The 14,764-nt window shown below is 38.1% G+C and overlaps 1 protein-coding gene across 3 annotated transcripts in view; it reads left to right on the top strand.

Annotated features, from left to right (window-relative positions):
- LOC150101407 (1-phosphatidylinositol 4,5-bisphosphate phosphodiesterase classes I and II-like) overlaps positions 1-14,764 on the top strand; it is a 965,056-nt gene that overhangs the window by 605,856 nt on the left and 344,436 nt on the right. For all 3 annotated transcript variants that reach the window (XM_090400893.1, XM_090400892.1, XM_090400891.1), the window contains one exon: positions 7,029-7,113. In XM_090400893.1, the coding sequence (XP_090257019.1) occupies positions 7,029-7,113 (85 nt within the window). The remainder of the gene's footprint in view (positions 1-7,028; positions 7,114-14,764) is intronic.

The following is a 14,764-nucleotide window of genomic DNA, read 5'->3' as shown; positions in this document are numbered from 1 at the left end:
AAAACATTTCAGCTACTTAGGCACGATTTTTAGTGAAGATGGTTAATTAAATATGGAAATAAACAATAGAATCAACAAAGCTGGTATGGTAGGAAGTCAATTGAATAAATTCATATGGAATAAGAGAGAAATTAGTCGGAACACTAAATTAGCTGTATACAAGACAGTGTTCAAACCAGTTTTAACTTATGGATCTGATAGCTGGGTCAGAAGTAAAACACTTGACCAAAGACTAGAGACTGCAGATATGAGAGTCCTGAGAAAGATTAGAGGCATGAACAGATCGCATCAATGGCAATATCATATAAAAAACGAGGATATTAGCAAAGAACTTGACTTTGTCAGCATCCAGGAATGTGTTAGCAGAGCTAATCTCAGGTGGTTTGGTCACTTAAATAGAATGGGCGAGGAAAGATTAACAAAACAAGTGTTCTCTGCCAGGTTGGCAGGAAAACGACCCAGAGGAACACCAAGATATAGGTGGATTGATATGGTACAAAGTACCTTAGACGATAGAAATATAAGATCTGATAATGTTGGAGTCTTGACAAGTAACAGACTGATTTGGAGGAAAATTGTAGATAGGAAGTTAGTAATGATGTAAATTTTTCATGTAGCAATATCATATCCTGTACACTCCTTGAGGGTACCTGTCAGGAATTTGATGATGATGATGATGAAATCCACAAAATTCAGCAGACGACCCATACAGTTAATCAAAAGCACTCATAAATATATTAATGCAAAAAGAATCATTTGTCACTAAATACTTTCAAAAATAACTTATCTTTCAGAACCAAATATCACCAAGTGTAGCACCTTATCTTTAGAAGATGAGAATCTTGATGTTAGTTTGTTGAAAGGAACAAGTGTAGCCACTAGATTATACTTTTTAAGGATTTAGAGATTGGTTCTGATATGCCAGAAATGTATGGGAAAGGAACTCTAAATATTGTTTCATTGCTGTTTGAACTCAAACTATAGGAAACAAAAATATGTTGTATGGTCTGCTCTGAGAAACTATTGAGATACATATACCATTTGATGTCCGGAGTTCTTGCTCTAGTTGTTGCCATTTAGAGTATAATGTAAGCACGATGTAATAGAGTTTTTATAATTCCCATTTTCTGAAAAGGTATATGCATCTCAGTGTGTTCTCAGAGTGGACCATACAACTTTTGCATGGAGAGTAGTAGGTGAGTGGAATGGATTGCCAGAAATGGTTGCAAGTTCCCTGATGGTGAATGGATTCAAGGAGAGGTATGATAGGAATTGTGTATATGATGGTTGATTTGGGTCTCTTGCGATGAGTCTCAGGATTCCATGGAGATGCCGTAAATAATAATAATATTTTTGATTCCTAAAGTTGGAGCTCAAACAACAAAGAAAAAATATCAAGAGCTTCTTTCCCATACATTTCTGGCATCTTCGAACAATCTCTAGGATCCTTAAAAAGTATAATGTAGTGGATACATTCATTCCTTTCAGCAAACTGTCATCATAGTACTCACTTTCTAAAGATAAATGACCCCCCCTGCTCTTCCTGGCATCTAACAAGTTCTATGTGACTGTTGTTTTCTTACTTTAAACAAACTGAACGTTCAGTAGAGAAAAGAATGTAAGAACATTAGTGTTCCATTCTTAGTAGGAAGTCTGAGAAATCTGGCTTTGCACAACATGGAATTGATACTGACCACAATATCCTATGATTTGAAATGTGCTTACTCCTTTGTTTCTGCCATAGGTTTGAACATTTATTTAAAGAAAGCAATAAGGCATTAGAGGCATGCTCCATCTTAACCTGAATTCGAATGACTGTCTGTAACTATTGAAGATATAAGAAAGTCTTATTGTAACCACACATCATTAACATTTTTCTTTCTCTTTTTTTTTTTTTTCTTTTAAATAATAATAATACTGTTTCCATAGTTATTCATTGATAATGTTCTATGTATAACATCATGTGGTTCTTACTGTTTGAAATCATCGACTGTTTTTGTTCTACTTTGTATTCAACTGCCTGATGCTACTGATGATGACCTGCAATTTTCAGGTTGAAATATGTGACTATTAAGTATATTATTCACACTTTTCCTTGTGTTACCGTGTTAATTTGCAAAATCTTATTGCACAAGAATATAAGCAGAATGTAAAGATGGATATCGGAGATTATTGAGTAGGGTGAAAGGTACCAGTATAATGGGAAAGTTTTTTAGTGTGCTGCTGAGGTATGACAATGATGAGTTGAGACAGACAGTGAGAATTATTAATGGTATGCTGGCAGAGCTGTGTGAAGAGAAGGAATGTATGTGAGGGAAGAATGGATTTGTGCAAAAGTGACAGATTGCATTGGAAAGGCTTTGGAGTGAGTAAACTAGGGAAACTGTTGCTAGAAGGAAGTGTAGTGAGTGATGCGAGCAAGAGATCTGAGAAAGTAGGTAATAAAGTGAAAGATCAGGAGTGTGGAATAGCTGAGACTGGAGTGGTTCATGGAAATGGTAGTAATGTGGGAGATGAAGAGAGAACTCAAATGCAAGAGGAACAGGAAAATGGTGAGAGTTGGGGTGGACTGCAATACACAGCATAGGAAGAATGGATGTTGGAAGAAGTATTGAATGTGTATATGAGGATGATAAACATAGGATTCAAATGGATCAGGATGTGACAGGGGTATTTAAGACGGAGGAGATACATAGTGATAAATGGAGATAGCAGTGATAAAGATGACTGTGCAAGAGCAGATATGGTGGGAAAATCACAACCAACAGGTAGCATGGGTAAGACTGGTTATAGACATAAAAGTGAACTGCTCTGTTTATTTACAAATGCCAGGAGCATCAGAAATATGGCAGATAAAACTGTTCCACTGACTGACTTTATTCACCCAAAAGTTATTGGAATAAGTGAAACATAGTCACATGAAGATGATATCTGTTTGGGAATAGAAACAAAAGAGTTGAAAGTTTATTTTTCACTTGGTCAGACTATAATAAATTTAGTTTAATCCTTCATCCAAGTGTGTGCAAACAAAGTTTGCGCCTGAAGGTATCTTCAGGACTGGAGTAAAGTGGTACAACACCGGGCGACTCCTTGCAAAGGTGGAGCAAGCTACCAACACTCCTATCTCAGTATCTCCCATAATGCAAAACAAATCTCCTTGCAGATATGTATAATGTTATGCATTAAGGGAAAGGGCCACTACCCAGACTAGTTTCGACCTTTATTGAGGTCTCTTCAGTGGGAGCCAGGCCCAAGTGGAGATACTAAGGCAGAAGCATTAGCAAGGTCATCTCCTCCTGTAGGAGCTGCCAAACAGTGTGCCACCTTTTTATTAAATTACTCTGGATTTAGAGAAAGATGTTGAAAGTTTATTTTTCACTTGGTCAGACTATAATAAATTTAGTTTAATCCTTTATCCAAGTGTGTGCAAACAAAGTTTGTGCCTGAGATAGGAGTGTTGGTTGCTTGCTCCACCTTTGCAAGGAGTCGCTTGGTGTTGTACCACTTTACCCCAGTCCTGAAGATACTTTCAGGTGCAAACTTTGTTTGCACACACTTAGATAAAGGATTAAACTAAATTTATTAATACAAAAGAGTACAATGTTTTTTATGGATATTTTTATGGATTTTTTATGACTTCTGCTGAGGATAGCAGAGAAAGTATGTCCACACATAAGGTATGCATGAAAGAAGTAGCAGTGGTTTTGAGGCATTATGTGAGACAGAGGTTGACAGGAATTGATATTCGGTTGTATTGGCCAGGAAATGTGGACGGTGGTGATGAAGGCTCTGTCTTATCACCATATATGACCTACTCTCAATCACCACTAATCCTATCCATGGCTTTGTAGATGATATTCTCCATTCATTTGGCAAACCATGCTGTGCACAGATATCCTAAGCATCAAGGTCATCTACAAACTAGTGTCTTAAACACCGATTTATGCATTATCCTTCAACGGAACAAGGACAATCTAGTCGCATTCAGTGCTACCAAAACACAGTCTTGTCTCTTCTCTCACAAAAGTCTCAGTTCACATATTCTAATCCTGAGTAATACACGAATCACTAGTCAAGATCAGATCTCTCTCTGCTTGGACTAGCGTTCACCTCTAGTTTCTCCTGGCACAAACACATCTCAACAATAGCTTCCTCAGCATCCAAAAAACTAGGCATTTTCTTTCGTTCAAGATGCTATTTTATACCTAACTAACTCTTAACAACATGCAATCTGCCCATGTTTAGATTAGTGATCACATGTTTGAGGTGGAGCACCTAAAATTTCTCTAAAAACTCAATGCTGCCAAGATGAGGGCAGTTCAATTCATAGAATTGTAGGGAATCTTCTCTTCAATCCCTACTTCCTAAACACAGTGTTCAGCTCTGTCTACTCTACAGATACTTCAGTGGTCATTGCACCACTAAACTGCAACCATCATTTTTCCACTTTCCATTTGCACCTGTTAATACAAGAGCAGCAGCTGCCTGGCAACCCGTTACTGTGCAACAAACACACCAAACTTGTTTTTCTTCTTCCTGTTACATTCTATCTACCTCTGTCCTCTGGAACAGCCTACCACAAGAAGCACTTTCAAACATCTACACCTGCAACTCTTCAAAAAAAAAAAAAAAATGTTGGCAAACCTATGATTCCTCATCTGCACCCTAGAGATAACACTGTATTTATAGGTCATTTGCCCTTTTGTGTATGGGATCAATACACACATGAGGGGTTTCTGAAAAGTAAAGTACACATTTTTTTCCCTCAAGAATGTTTAATAATAGGAAGTTGAAATTATTCACCAAGAAATAAGTGAACATGCACTACTCCACAAAGTCTCCAGATTTATTGATGCACTTGCCCCAATGTGAGATCAGTTTATCAATACCAGTACTGAAGAAGTCCATGCTCACATCCAGTAGCCAACATCGCACCACCTATTGAACTTCCTCATCCATAGTGAATCCCTTCAGGAAAGGTGTTTCTTGAAGGGGCTGAACAAATGGAAGTCTGAAGGCACTAAGTGAAGGGGAAGATATGGCAGAGTTTCCCAATGATTACAGTGCCAATGATTCACATACTGCACACATCCACTCACAAGTGGTGTGTGCAGTATGTGAAGTAGCATTGTCATGCACCAAAATCACTCCGCTTGTCAGGAGTCCTGGTCATTTGTGCTGAATGTTGGCTTTCAGTTTGTCCAACATTTCACAGTAAAGCTCTGCATTGATTGTTCCTCAGTTCAGCAAGAAGTCAACCAACAGAATTCTTTGGTAATCTCAGAACACTGGCCATGACTTTTTGGACAGTGGGAACAATTTTGAATTTTTTGTACACTGAAGATTATGGATGTTTCCAGGTCACGGAGTCTTGTTTGTTATCTGGAGTAAAGTGATGAACCCACGTTTCTCTCCTGTGAATGGGTGAGCAAGAAAATCCTCATGATTTTCACTGTATCACAGCAGATTTTCCAGATACATCCCCATGCATGTTGCCTTTTGTTCCTGTGACAACAGTTGGAGCACCCAGCGGGAGCACACCTTTCGAAAGCCAAGGATATCATGAACAATTTCGTAAACAGTGGACTTGCTCAAGTTGACTATCGTTTCATGCAGTTTCACTCACCGGTCTTCAAGGATGATGCCCTTAATGTGTGAAATGTTGTTTTTTGTCCTGCTCGATGAAGGCCGGCCTGCCCGCCCAATGGCCCACTTTAAATTCATTGTAACAAAAACATACCTTCTTATTTGACATGGCTTTTTTCGGCACACACACAGCAACCAGTCACAGTGAATGCCACTTGGTGAAGCCCCTTTTGCTTGCAAAAAATGAATAACTTCACAGACACCTGTTTTGGACCACACTCAAGTGGTAGCCACCATCTTGCAATTGGAATTAGCTGTGAGGTGACAGTGCCACACTGCAATGGCAGTCTTTTTGAACACTATTCATGGGCATATCTACCTACTGTGTTTTATCTCATTCTCTTTCACTCAGAGATCATCCATTATTATGAAAAAAAAATGTGTTTCTTTTTGGAAACTTCTCGTATATAAACAACTTGAATAGATTGTATGAATGGGCATATCTACCCACTGTGTTTTATCTCATTCTCTTTCACTCAGAGATCATCCATTATTATGAAAAAAAAATGTGTTTCTTTTTGGAAACTTCTCGTATATAAACAACTTGAATAGATTGTATGAATGGGCAATACTTTCTGAAATTGGGTGTGGCAACAATAGGATGCAAAGTATACACTTGCTGGGGAAAAATTTGGAAGAAGTTAAGGAGACAAGAGACTGGAGTGGTGGTGGACAAAGATCTAAAGTTCAGCGATCACACTGCACAATATGGTAATGGTATGGAGGACCTTAACATGCAGAAATAAAGATATGGTTGTATTATATAGGACCTTATCATGCCTCATATGGATTATTTGTGCACAAATTTTGACCTCTGGTTTTCATGGTAATGAGGATATATATTAAAAAGGGTGCAGTACAGATTGAGGGTATGGGGAATGTAGCATGCAAAGCCTTGTGAATAGATGGAAGAGAAAAGATATTATTGAGATATTTAAGTTGGTAAAGGATTGTAACCAGGTTAATGTGGAAAAAATTTTTCACGGAATGGAAGAAGGGAGTTTAGAATAAGGGGGCCACCCATGGAAATTGTATGAGCAGGGTGTGTGAGCAAAAGCATAAAGGAGCAGGTTCTTTGCTTGGAGAGTGAAATGCATTGGCTGACATTGTAGTGAATGCAGATACATTGAATGAGTTTAAAACATAGTTTTGATGGGGTTGGTGTGTAACAGTATGTTCCTCCTCCAATGAGTCTTTTGACTCCATGTTGATTTGGTGTTAATAATAATTATACAAGTATCACTGTAACAATAATTTGATACCAAGTAGAAACTCATGTACTGGTATTATATTCATAATTATTTATTATAAAATGAAATTCCTTAAATATTTACAATTTTAAAGTATATTTTCTAAAATATAAAATTATTTTATTTCCAAAGGTCGTAATCGCAGTTATGAGGTATCATCATTCGTGGAAACACATGCAACAAATTTGCTCAAAGAACATCCAGTTGAATTTGTCAAGTATCCTTTTGAATTTTTTGCATATCTAAAATAACTTCACATTTTATTGAAAGCTAATCAAACACTTGATTACTAATTTTTATTGAGAATCTGAATCTATTCAAAGTTGTATTTTATACTATTCCATCACAAGTGTCATAATGGTGATTAGAAGTTTTTTGAGCTGTGCTAAGAATTATGTATTTTGTTATCATGTTTCTGTTGAAACATGATAACATGAAGAAACAGACATATAGGGAGCCAATATTTTTTCTTCTCACCAGGACATTTTCACAGGTATAAGAATATGAGATGTGTACATGCACATAGCTTTAATAGTATGAAGGCAAACAGAGGTGATTCAGGATTGATTACAGTCCTAGATGGCACCCCTCTGTGGATGTGGTGAGAGGATCTTGATTGTTCTGCTAATCGTTTCATTATGGTAGTATCCTAAATTTTTTAGTGAAGTAGGCAGCCATATTTATTCACATTCGGAGAATTATCAGACTGTGGTGGATTCTAGAACAAGTCTGTCAAAATATTATCTGCCACTTCAGAGTTGTAGTGTTAATATTAGACTTATTTTTTATGTACATCCAGTTGAATATTGGCTGATCTTCCATTTGATAAAAATACTTAAATTTGCAGGAGCAGGAATTACTGTAGATATGAGGGTGATGGATAGAATCTTTTGAGGGATAGATAAAGATTGGATAGGTAAGGCATAAGGATTGTTTTAATATTACATCTTTGAGAACATATGAAATGTTTTCTCAGGTACCCTGGATATAAGGGATGGAAATTGATTAATGAACCTGATTGTTGGGGACAAAAGTTTTGAGAGAACAGTATACAGTGTTGTTGATTTTGTAGGGGTGAGGAAACCATTGGCTTAAAAAATAAAGTGTTGTCGATGTGTTTGATTTCACTGGAGATTATAACAAAACCTAAATGAATGGTCTTAGCTCTGTTTGCTACAGTTTTAATAACATTATGTTATTAAAGTGCTATGAAAAATGTTGTAGTCTAGCCTTACCTGTTGGGCAGGAGGCCTAAGGTTAATATTTCCCAATCTCTGGAAGTTTAGCACATCCATAATCATTAAGTTTAGACTGGTTTTCTTAAACTCATCTGCTGCTGATTGTAAGAAAAGTCTTTTAATTTTACTTATTAAATTATTATTATCAATTAATTAATTATTATATTAAACTATTAAATGCCATAATTTTTTGATACTTCAAGTAAGTTTTTAAAGAGGAGAACAAGATTAATGTTGACTTTTATGTGTTGAAGATATCATAAATGGTGTTTTCACTACCTTTTTTTTTTTAGCATTTGACCTTGTTTAGTATTCTTTCTATGTTGTGTGTATGTGGGGGGGGGGGGCTGAAGCACTATTAATTGTGTTGGTATCCCTTCCATAGTCCATGTTTTAGTGTTCAGTAACTGTCTAGGTATTTTAGATTGACTGAAAGATCACTGAGCAGAGTAGATGAGATGTTTTCCAACAGTTCTGTATGACACCTGTTGTGCATAGAGTTGTGGGAGGTTGCATTATTAATACATATTTCTTGTACAGTAAGCATTACTAAATTGTTTAATGTGATTACACCATATCATATTTGATAAACATAGAATTGTATGTACATCTATTAAAAAGCATCAGTGTTTTATATACATATGTCTCCAGACCACTATGGAAACATTCTTTACAGTGTTTCTAATTGCACATTGATTGTTTGCAATATTAGTATAAACTGTTATGCCTTATCTTTCACAAATACCATGATAGACAGTTTTCTTAGTATTGAATGGTATCATATGATTTTCTTGGAACAGTGTGGCAGCAATCATGAAGAGTTTGTTATGAAGGTATTCAATGTGTTAAATCTTTTAGGTGGCACTCTATAAACCTAAATACTTAACACATTATGGATTACACATTTAGAAAATTTAGTTAATCATATATAGTTAGTTATATATATTTAGATATAGTTAAGTATATACAGGGTGTTCGGGATAAATTTGACAGTTTCGTAAGGAAAAAGAAAATCTTCTTTGTATCTATTAAATTTAATGAATTGACAAAAAAACATTACAGGCAGAGTTAATTACAATACTATCAACAAGATTTACTCAAAATAACCACCATTAGCATCGATCACAGCTTCAATTCTGCTTCGGAACCTCGAACAAGCTGATGCTACAGTCTCCCTGGGAAGGGCCGCAAAAACTGTTTTAATTTTATCCATTAACTGGGCTTTTGTATTACTGGAAGTGCGATTGGTGTCTTTTTCAACTGCGCCCCATACAAAATAATCCATGGGGTTAAGGTCTGGGGAGTTTGGAGGCCAAACATTTGGACTGGTGAAGTCGTAGAAATTTTCAGACAACCATTTTTGACTTTTCCCAGAGGTGTGGCAAGGGGCCGAATCCTGCTGCCATACATACGGCCTACCATTGGCTACCCTTGTTATCCAGGGTTTGACTACAGTTAGCAACTCCACGAACAAAGCCCGAATTCCAATGCCAGGGTTCTTCAACACCTGTTCCTGCAGATTTACGAGGAATTCTGCTGTACGAACGCAATCAGATCGTCTGCTAGGGATCTTTCTTCTTGCTACATCGTCGTAGTCACCATTGCAAGTCTCTAGTTCATGCCTGATTGTTTTTACTGTATTCAGGGAGCATTGGGCAGCAGTCGTAATATCCTTATTTTGATGGCGGGCACGAATCATCATGATACAAGTTATTCTCTTCCATGATTCAGGTGGGTTCCAGCTATCCATCCTTTCTGACATCTTTTATATGAATGAAGAAGGGTCCAAACTTTTAAATGAAGAGAAGTGTGTGTTAATACATGTAACTTACGGAAAAATATAATTAATTATAAATATGTCAAATTTATCCCGAACACCCTGTATATTGCACCATGTGAGGCTCAAACACATCACCATGTTGATATGTGTGTATACCTTTGATGTAGACTATACTTATTTTTGCTATCTGGTTTCAGTTTTCCACATACTTTCCCTACCGAGGAATACAGCTTCCTCACATTAAACAGGTGTCATTTGGCAATATTATTATTATTATTATTATTATTCAGGCCTCCATAGAGTCAAAAGACTCATCGTGGGAGGTCCTTCCTAAGAACATAAAGTCTGTCAAGACTCATCGAGAGCAGGTCCCCCCTAAGAAACACAAAGTCTATCATACCACTCTTTAAACTCATTGACCATTCTCGCTCCCACCACTCCATCAGGCAATGCATTCCACGGTACAACCACCCTCCACGCAAAGAAACCACTCCTCACCCTCTTGCTCACAGTTTCCTTTCATAACTTCCAGGGATGGCCTCTTCTCATGACTCCTTCCCGCTGTTCAACCAAGTGAAAGAACTCCCCAGTGTCAACCCTGTAACCACCTCTCAACAGTTTAAAAGTCTCAATCATATCACCTCTCCTTCTTCTATCCACCAAACTCTGCAGTCTACATTCCCTCAGCCGATCCTCATAACTATCCTTGAACAGTCCTGAAACCATCTTTGTCATCCGCCTTTGTATCCTTTCCACAGTTAATTTATCCCCTTCAAATCCTGGGGACCAAATCTGAGAACAATAGTCCAAGTGTGGTCTGATCAGAGACTTATACAATGGAATGATAACCCTCTTATCTCTGCAGGTCAGTGTCCTTCTCATAATTGCAGCAATCCTCTGTGTTACCTTCACCACCTTTACAATATGTCCCCTAAACATCAGGTTTCTATCAATCATCAACCCCAGATCTCTTGTCTCCCCTACTTCTTCCAGAATAACTCCTCCCATAGAGTATGCAGCATCCCATCGATGTTTCCCAAACCTCAAGACCTTACATTTTGCTGCATTACACTGACATCCCCATTCATTTGCCCATCTATCTATCTTATTTAAATCCTCTTGCAGGGCTACCACATCTGCAGTATTAATAATAATCCTTCCCAGCTTCGCATCATCCGCAAACAACTGAATATCCCTTTGCAATCCACTGGCAATGTCATTGATATAAAGGTTAAACAATATAGGTCCTAGTACTGAGCCCTGTGGGACCCCATTTGTAATCCTTGCCTCCTTGAAACTGCTCCACCATACACAACTCTGTGATACCTATCAGACAGCCAATACTGAATCCAGTTGACCAATCTGACATCCAGATCCATGTGCTGCAACTTAAATATCAGCTTATCATGTGACACCCTGTCAAATTCCTTCGCTAAGTCTAAGAAAATTGCAGTATATGCCTTTCCCTCATCTAATATTCTTATAACTTTATTATAAAAGGCTAGCATATTGCTAAAACAAGTGCACCCTTTCACAAATCCATGTTGACTCTCACAGAGAACATTACCCTCATCTGCCCAGTGCTGTATATGGTCCCTCACTACTTTCTCCAAGATCTTAACAACTACTGATGACACACAGACTGGCCTATAATTAGACACTTCCAGTCTGTTACCACCCTTATGCAATGGCACTATCTTACCTTCCTTCCATTCCCTGGGCACCTTTGCCAAAGCCAGAATTTCATTGAAAAGCCAGGTTAAAGGCACTGTCAGTTCTCTAGCACATTCTCTCAAAACTCAGGGTGAAATACCATCCAGTCCCACAGCTTTACTGACATCCAGAGTACTCGGTATCTGAAACACACTCTCCTCCTGTATTTCTAAACCTCGAACCAGCCCTATACCTCTAGCATTAAAACCGACTCCTCTAGGATGAAATACTCCAATAAAATGTTCATTGAACAATTCGACTATGTCCTCTGCATCAGTCACTCTATTCCCATTTTTATTCCACAATATAATTCTTCCACAGTCATTTCTCCTCCTACTGGCCACATAGCTAAAAAATTCCCTAGGATTTTCTTTGGATCTTAGGGCCAATCTCTTATATTCCAGTTTCGCTTTTCTTACCACACTAGTCACTCTTCTGGCCTGTGTCTTATATTCTTCATGCATCTTCTCTTCACCTGTCTCCTTATATCTCTTCCATAGACTATTTTTCGCATGTAATTCCTGTTTAATATTGTTTGTCATCCAGTTTACTCCAAATTGTGTCCTCTTGTTCCCTCGTGGTATACAACTTACCATTGCTGCTAACAAATATTCTTTCACAATTTCTCATGCACTAATGATATCCCGGCCTTCCAATTCCTCCCTCCATCAAACTTCCCGAAGTTGACGTCTTAGACTATTATAATCACCTGCATTATAATTCCACATAAGTTCCCATCTCTTTGATACTGCTGCATGTCTATTCATTTTCCAAGTCAAAACCATATGGTCACTCTCTCCAACTGGTGGGAGAGATGGCAACTCAGTTATTATCAACTCTTCTGATGCTATAACCAAATCCAAAACTCTTGAACCTCTTGTTCCCTCTGTTACATGTTGCCTAAGACATTTGTCCCTCAAGAATGCTAGAAATTCCATTCCCCTATTGCTACTTGCATCTTCCTCACTCCAATTTATACTACTGTAGTTAAATCTCCCATAACAATCATTCTTCTTGCACTTGCCAAACTTAGCTGTCTAAACATCTCCTAGTCCCCATCCTCTGTGCTCCTGGGTCTGTGGCAACACCCCACTAAATATCCTGTCTTGCCTACTTCTACCTCACACCATACACTCTCAAAATCATTTGTCTCACTTCCTTCCAAAGCCTCCACTCTTAGAGGACATAGGTCATCACTTATCATAAGCAGTACCCCACCACCACGCTTTCCCCTCCTATCCTGATGAGAAACTAACCAAAAAATATTTTGGTTAGTTTTTTGAAATTAGATATGGTTTTGAGAGATAATGTATTTCTGCAAATGATTTTGCAATCTAGTGTGCATTATATTATTTATATACTTTTTCTATTGACATTCTAATTGGCACAAAGTCTGCAGTTTTGTACATCTTTCTTTCTTTTACACTACTTTAAGAAAGATGCAATTACTATTTTTAGTTGTTATTATTATTATTATTCAGGCCTCCATAAAGTCAAAAGATTTATCGTGGGAGGTCCTTCCTAAAAAACACCAGTGTATCATACCACTCCTTGAAGTCATTGACTATTCGTGCTCTCCCCATTCTATCAGGCAATGCTCTCCATGGTTCAACTACCCTCCATGCAAAGAAACCACTCCTCACTCTCTTGTTAACAGCTTCCTTTCATAACTTCCAGGGATGGCCTCTTGTCATCACTCCTTTCTGCTGTTCAACCAAGCGAAAGAACTCCCCAGTGTCAACCCTGTAACCACCTCTCAACAGTTTAAAAGTCTCAATCATATCACCTCTCCTCCTATCTACCAAACTCTGCAGTCCACATTCCCTCAGCCGATCCTCATAACTATCCTTGTTCAGTCCTGAAACCATCTTTGTTATCTGCCTTTGTACCCTTTCCACAGTTAATTTATCCCCTTCAAATCCTGGGGACCAAATCTGAGAACAATAGTCAAAGTGTGGTCTGATGAGGGCTTTATACAATGGAATGACAACTCTTATCTCTGCAGGTCAGCATCTTTCTCAGTATTTCAGCAATCCTCTGGGTTACCTTCACCATATTTGCAATATGTTTCCTGAATTTCCGGTTTCTATGAATTATCAACCCCAGATCTCTTGTCTCTCCTACTTCCTCCAGTACAACTCCTCCAACAGAGTATTCAGCCTCTCATCGATGTATCCTAAACTTCAAGACCTTCCATTTTGCTGCATTAAACCGACACCACCCACATTCATTTGCCCATCTGTCTAGTTTATTCAAATCCTCTTGCAGGTTTGCCATATCTGCACTATTACTAATAACCCTTCTTAGCTTCACATCATCTGCAAACAATTGAATATCCCCTTGCAATCCACTGACAATGTCATTGGTATAAAGGTTAAACAATACAAGTCCCAATACTGAGTCCTATGGGACCCTGCTTGTAACCTTCTGTCTCCTTGATATTGCCCCACCATACACAACTCTCTGATATCTATCAGATAGCAATCCCGAATCCAGTTGACTAACCTGACTATAATAAATTTAGTTTAATCCTTTATCCAAGTGTGAGCAAACAAAGTTTGCACCTGAAAGTATCTTCAGTACTGGGGGTAAGGTGGTACAACACCAGGGAAACTCATTGCGAAGGTGGAGCAAGCTACCAACACTCCTGTCTCAGTATCTCCTATAATGCAAAACACATCTCCTTGCGGATATGTCTAATGTTATGCATTAAGGGAAGGGCCACTACCCAGACTAGTTTCGACCTTTATTGAGGTCTCCTCAGTGGGAGCCAGGCCCAAGTTGAGATATAGGCAGAAGCATTAGCAGGTCATCTCTACCTAAATTTATTATACTCTAACCAAGTGAAAAATAAACTTTCAAAATGACTAACCTGACATTTAAACCCATCTGCTGCAACTTAAATATCAGGTCTGTCAAATGCTTTTGGAAAATTAAAAAAAAAAAAGAAGAAGCAGACTATGCCTTTCTCTCATCAACCAAGCCAGGTCAAGTGCCTTTGACCTGGCTTTTCATTGAAAAGCCAGGTCAAAGGCACTGCCAGTTCCCTAGCACATTCTCTCAAAACTTGTAGTGAAATACCATCCTGTCCCACAGCTTCTGACATTCAGAGTACTCAGTATTTGAAACACACTTTC

The sequence above is a fragment of the Typopeltis vanoorti genome, chromosome 11 (genome assembly GCF_054136105.1).
Source record: "Typopeltis vanoorti isolate ZY-2024b chromosome 11, IOZ_Tvanoo_1.0, whole genome shotgun sequence".
In the NCBI taxonomy this organism is placed as follows: domain Eukaryota; kingdom Metazoa; phylum Arthropoda; class Arachnida; order Uropygi; family Thelyphonidae; genus Typopeltis; species Typopeltis vanoorti.
The sequence above is the reverse complement of the archived record's forward strand: the minus strand, read 5'-3'. Positions and strand labels throughout refer to the sequence as shown.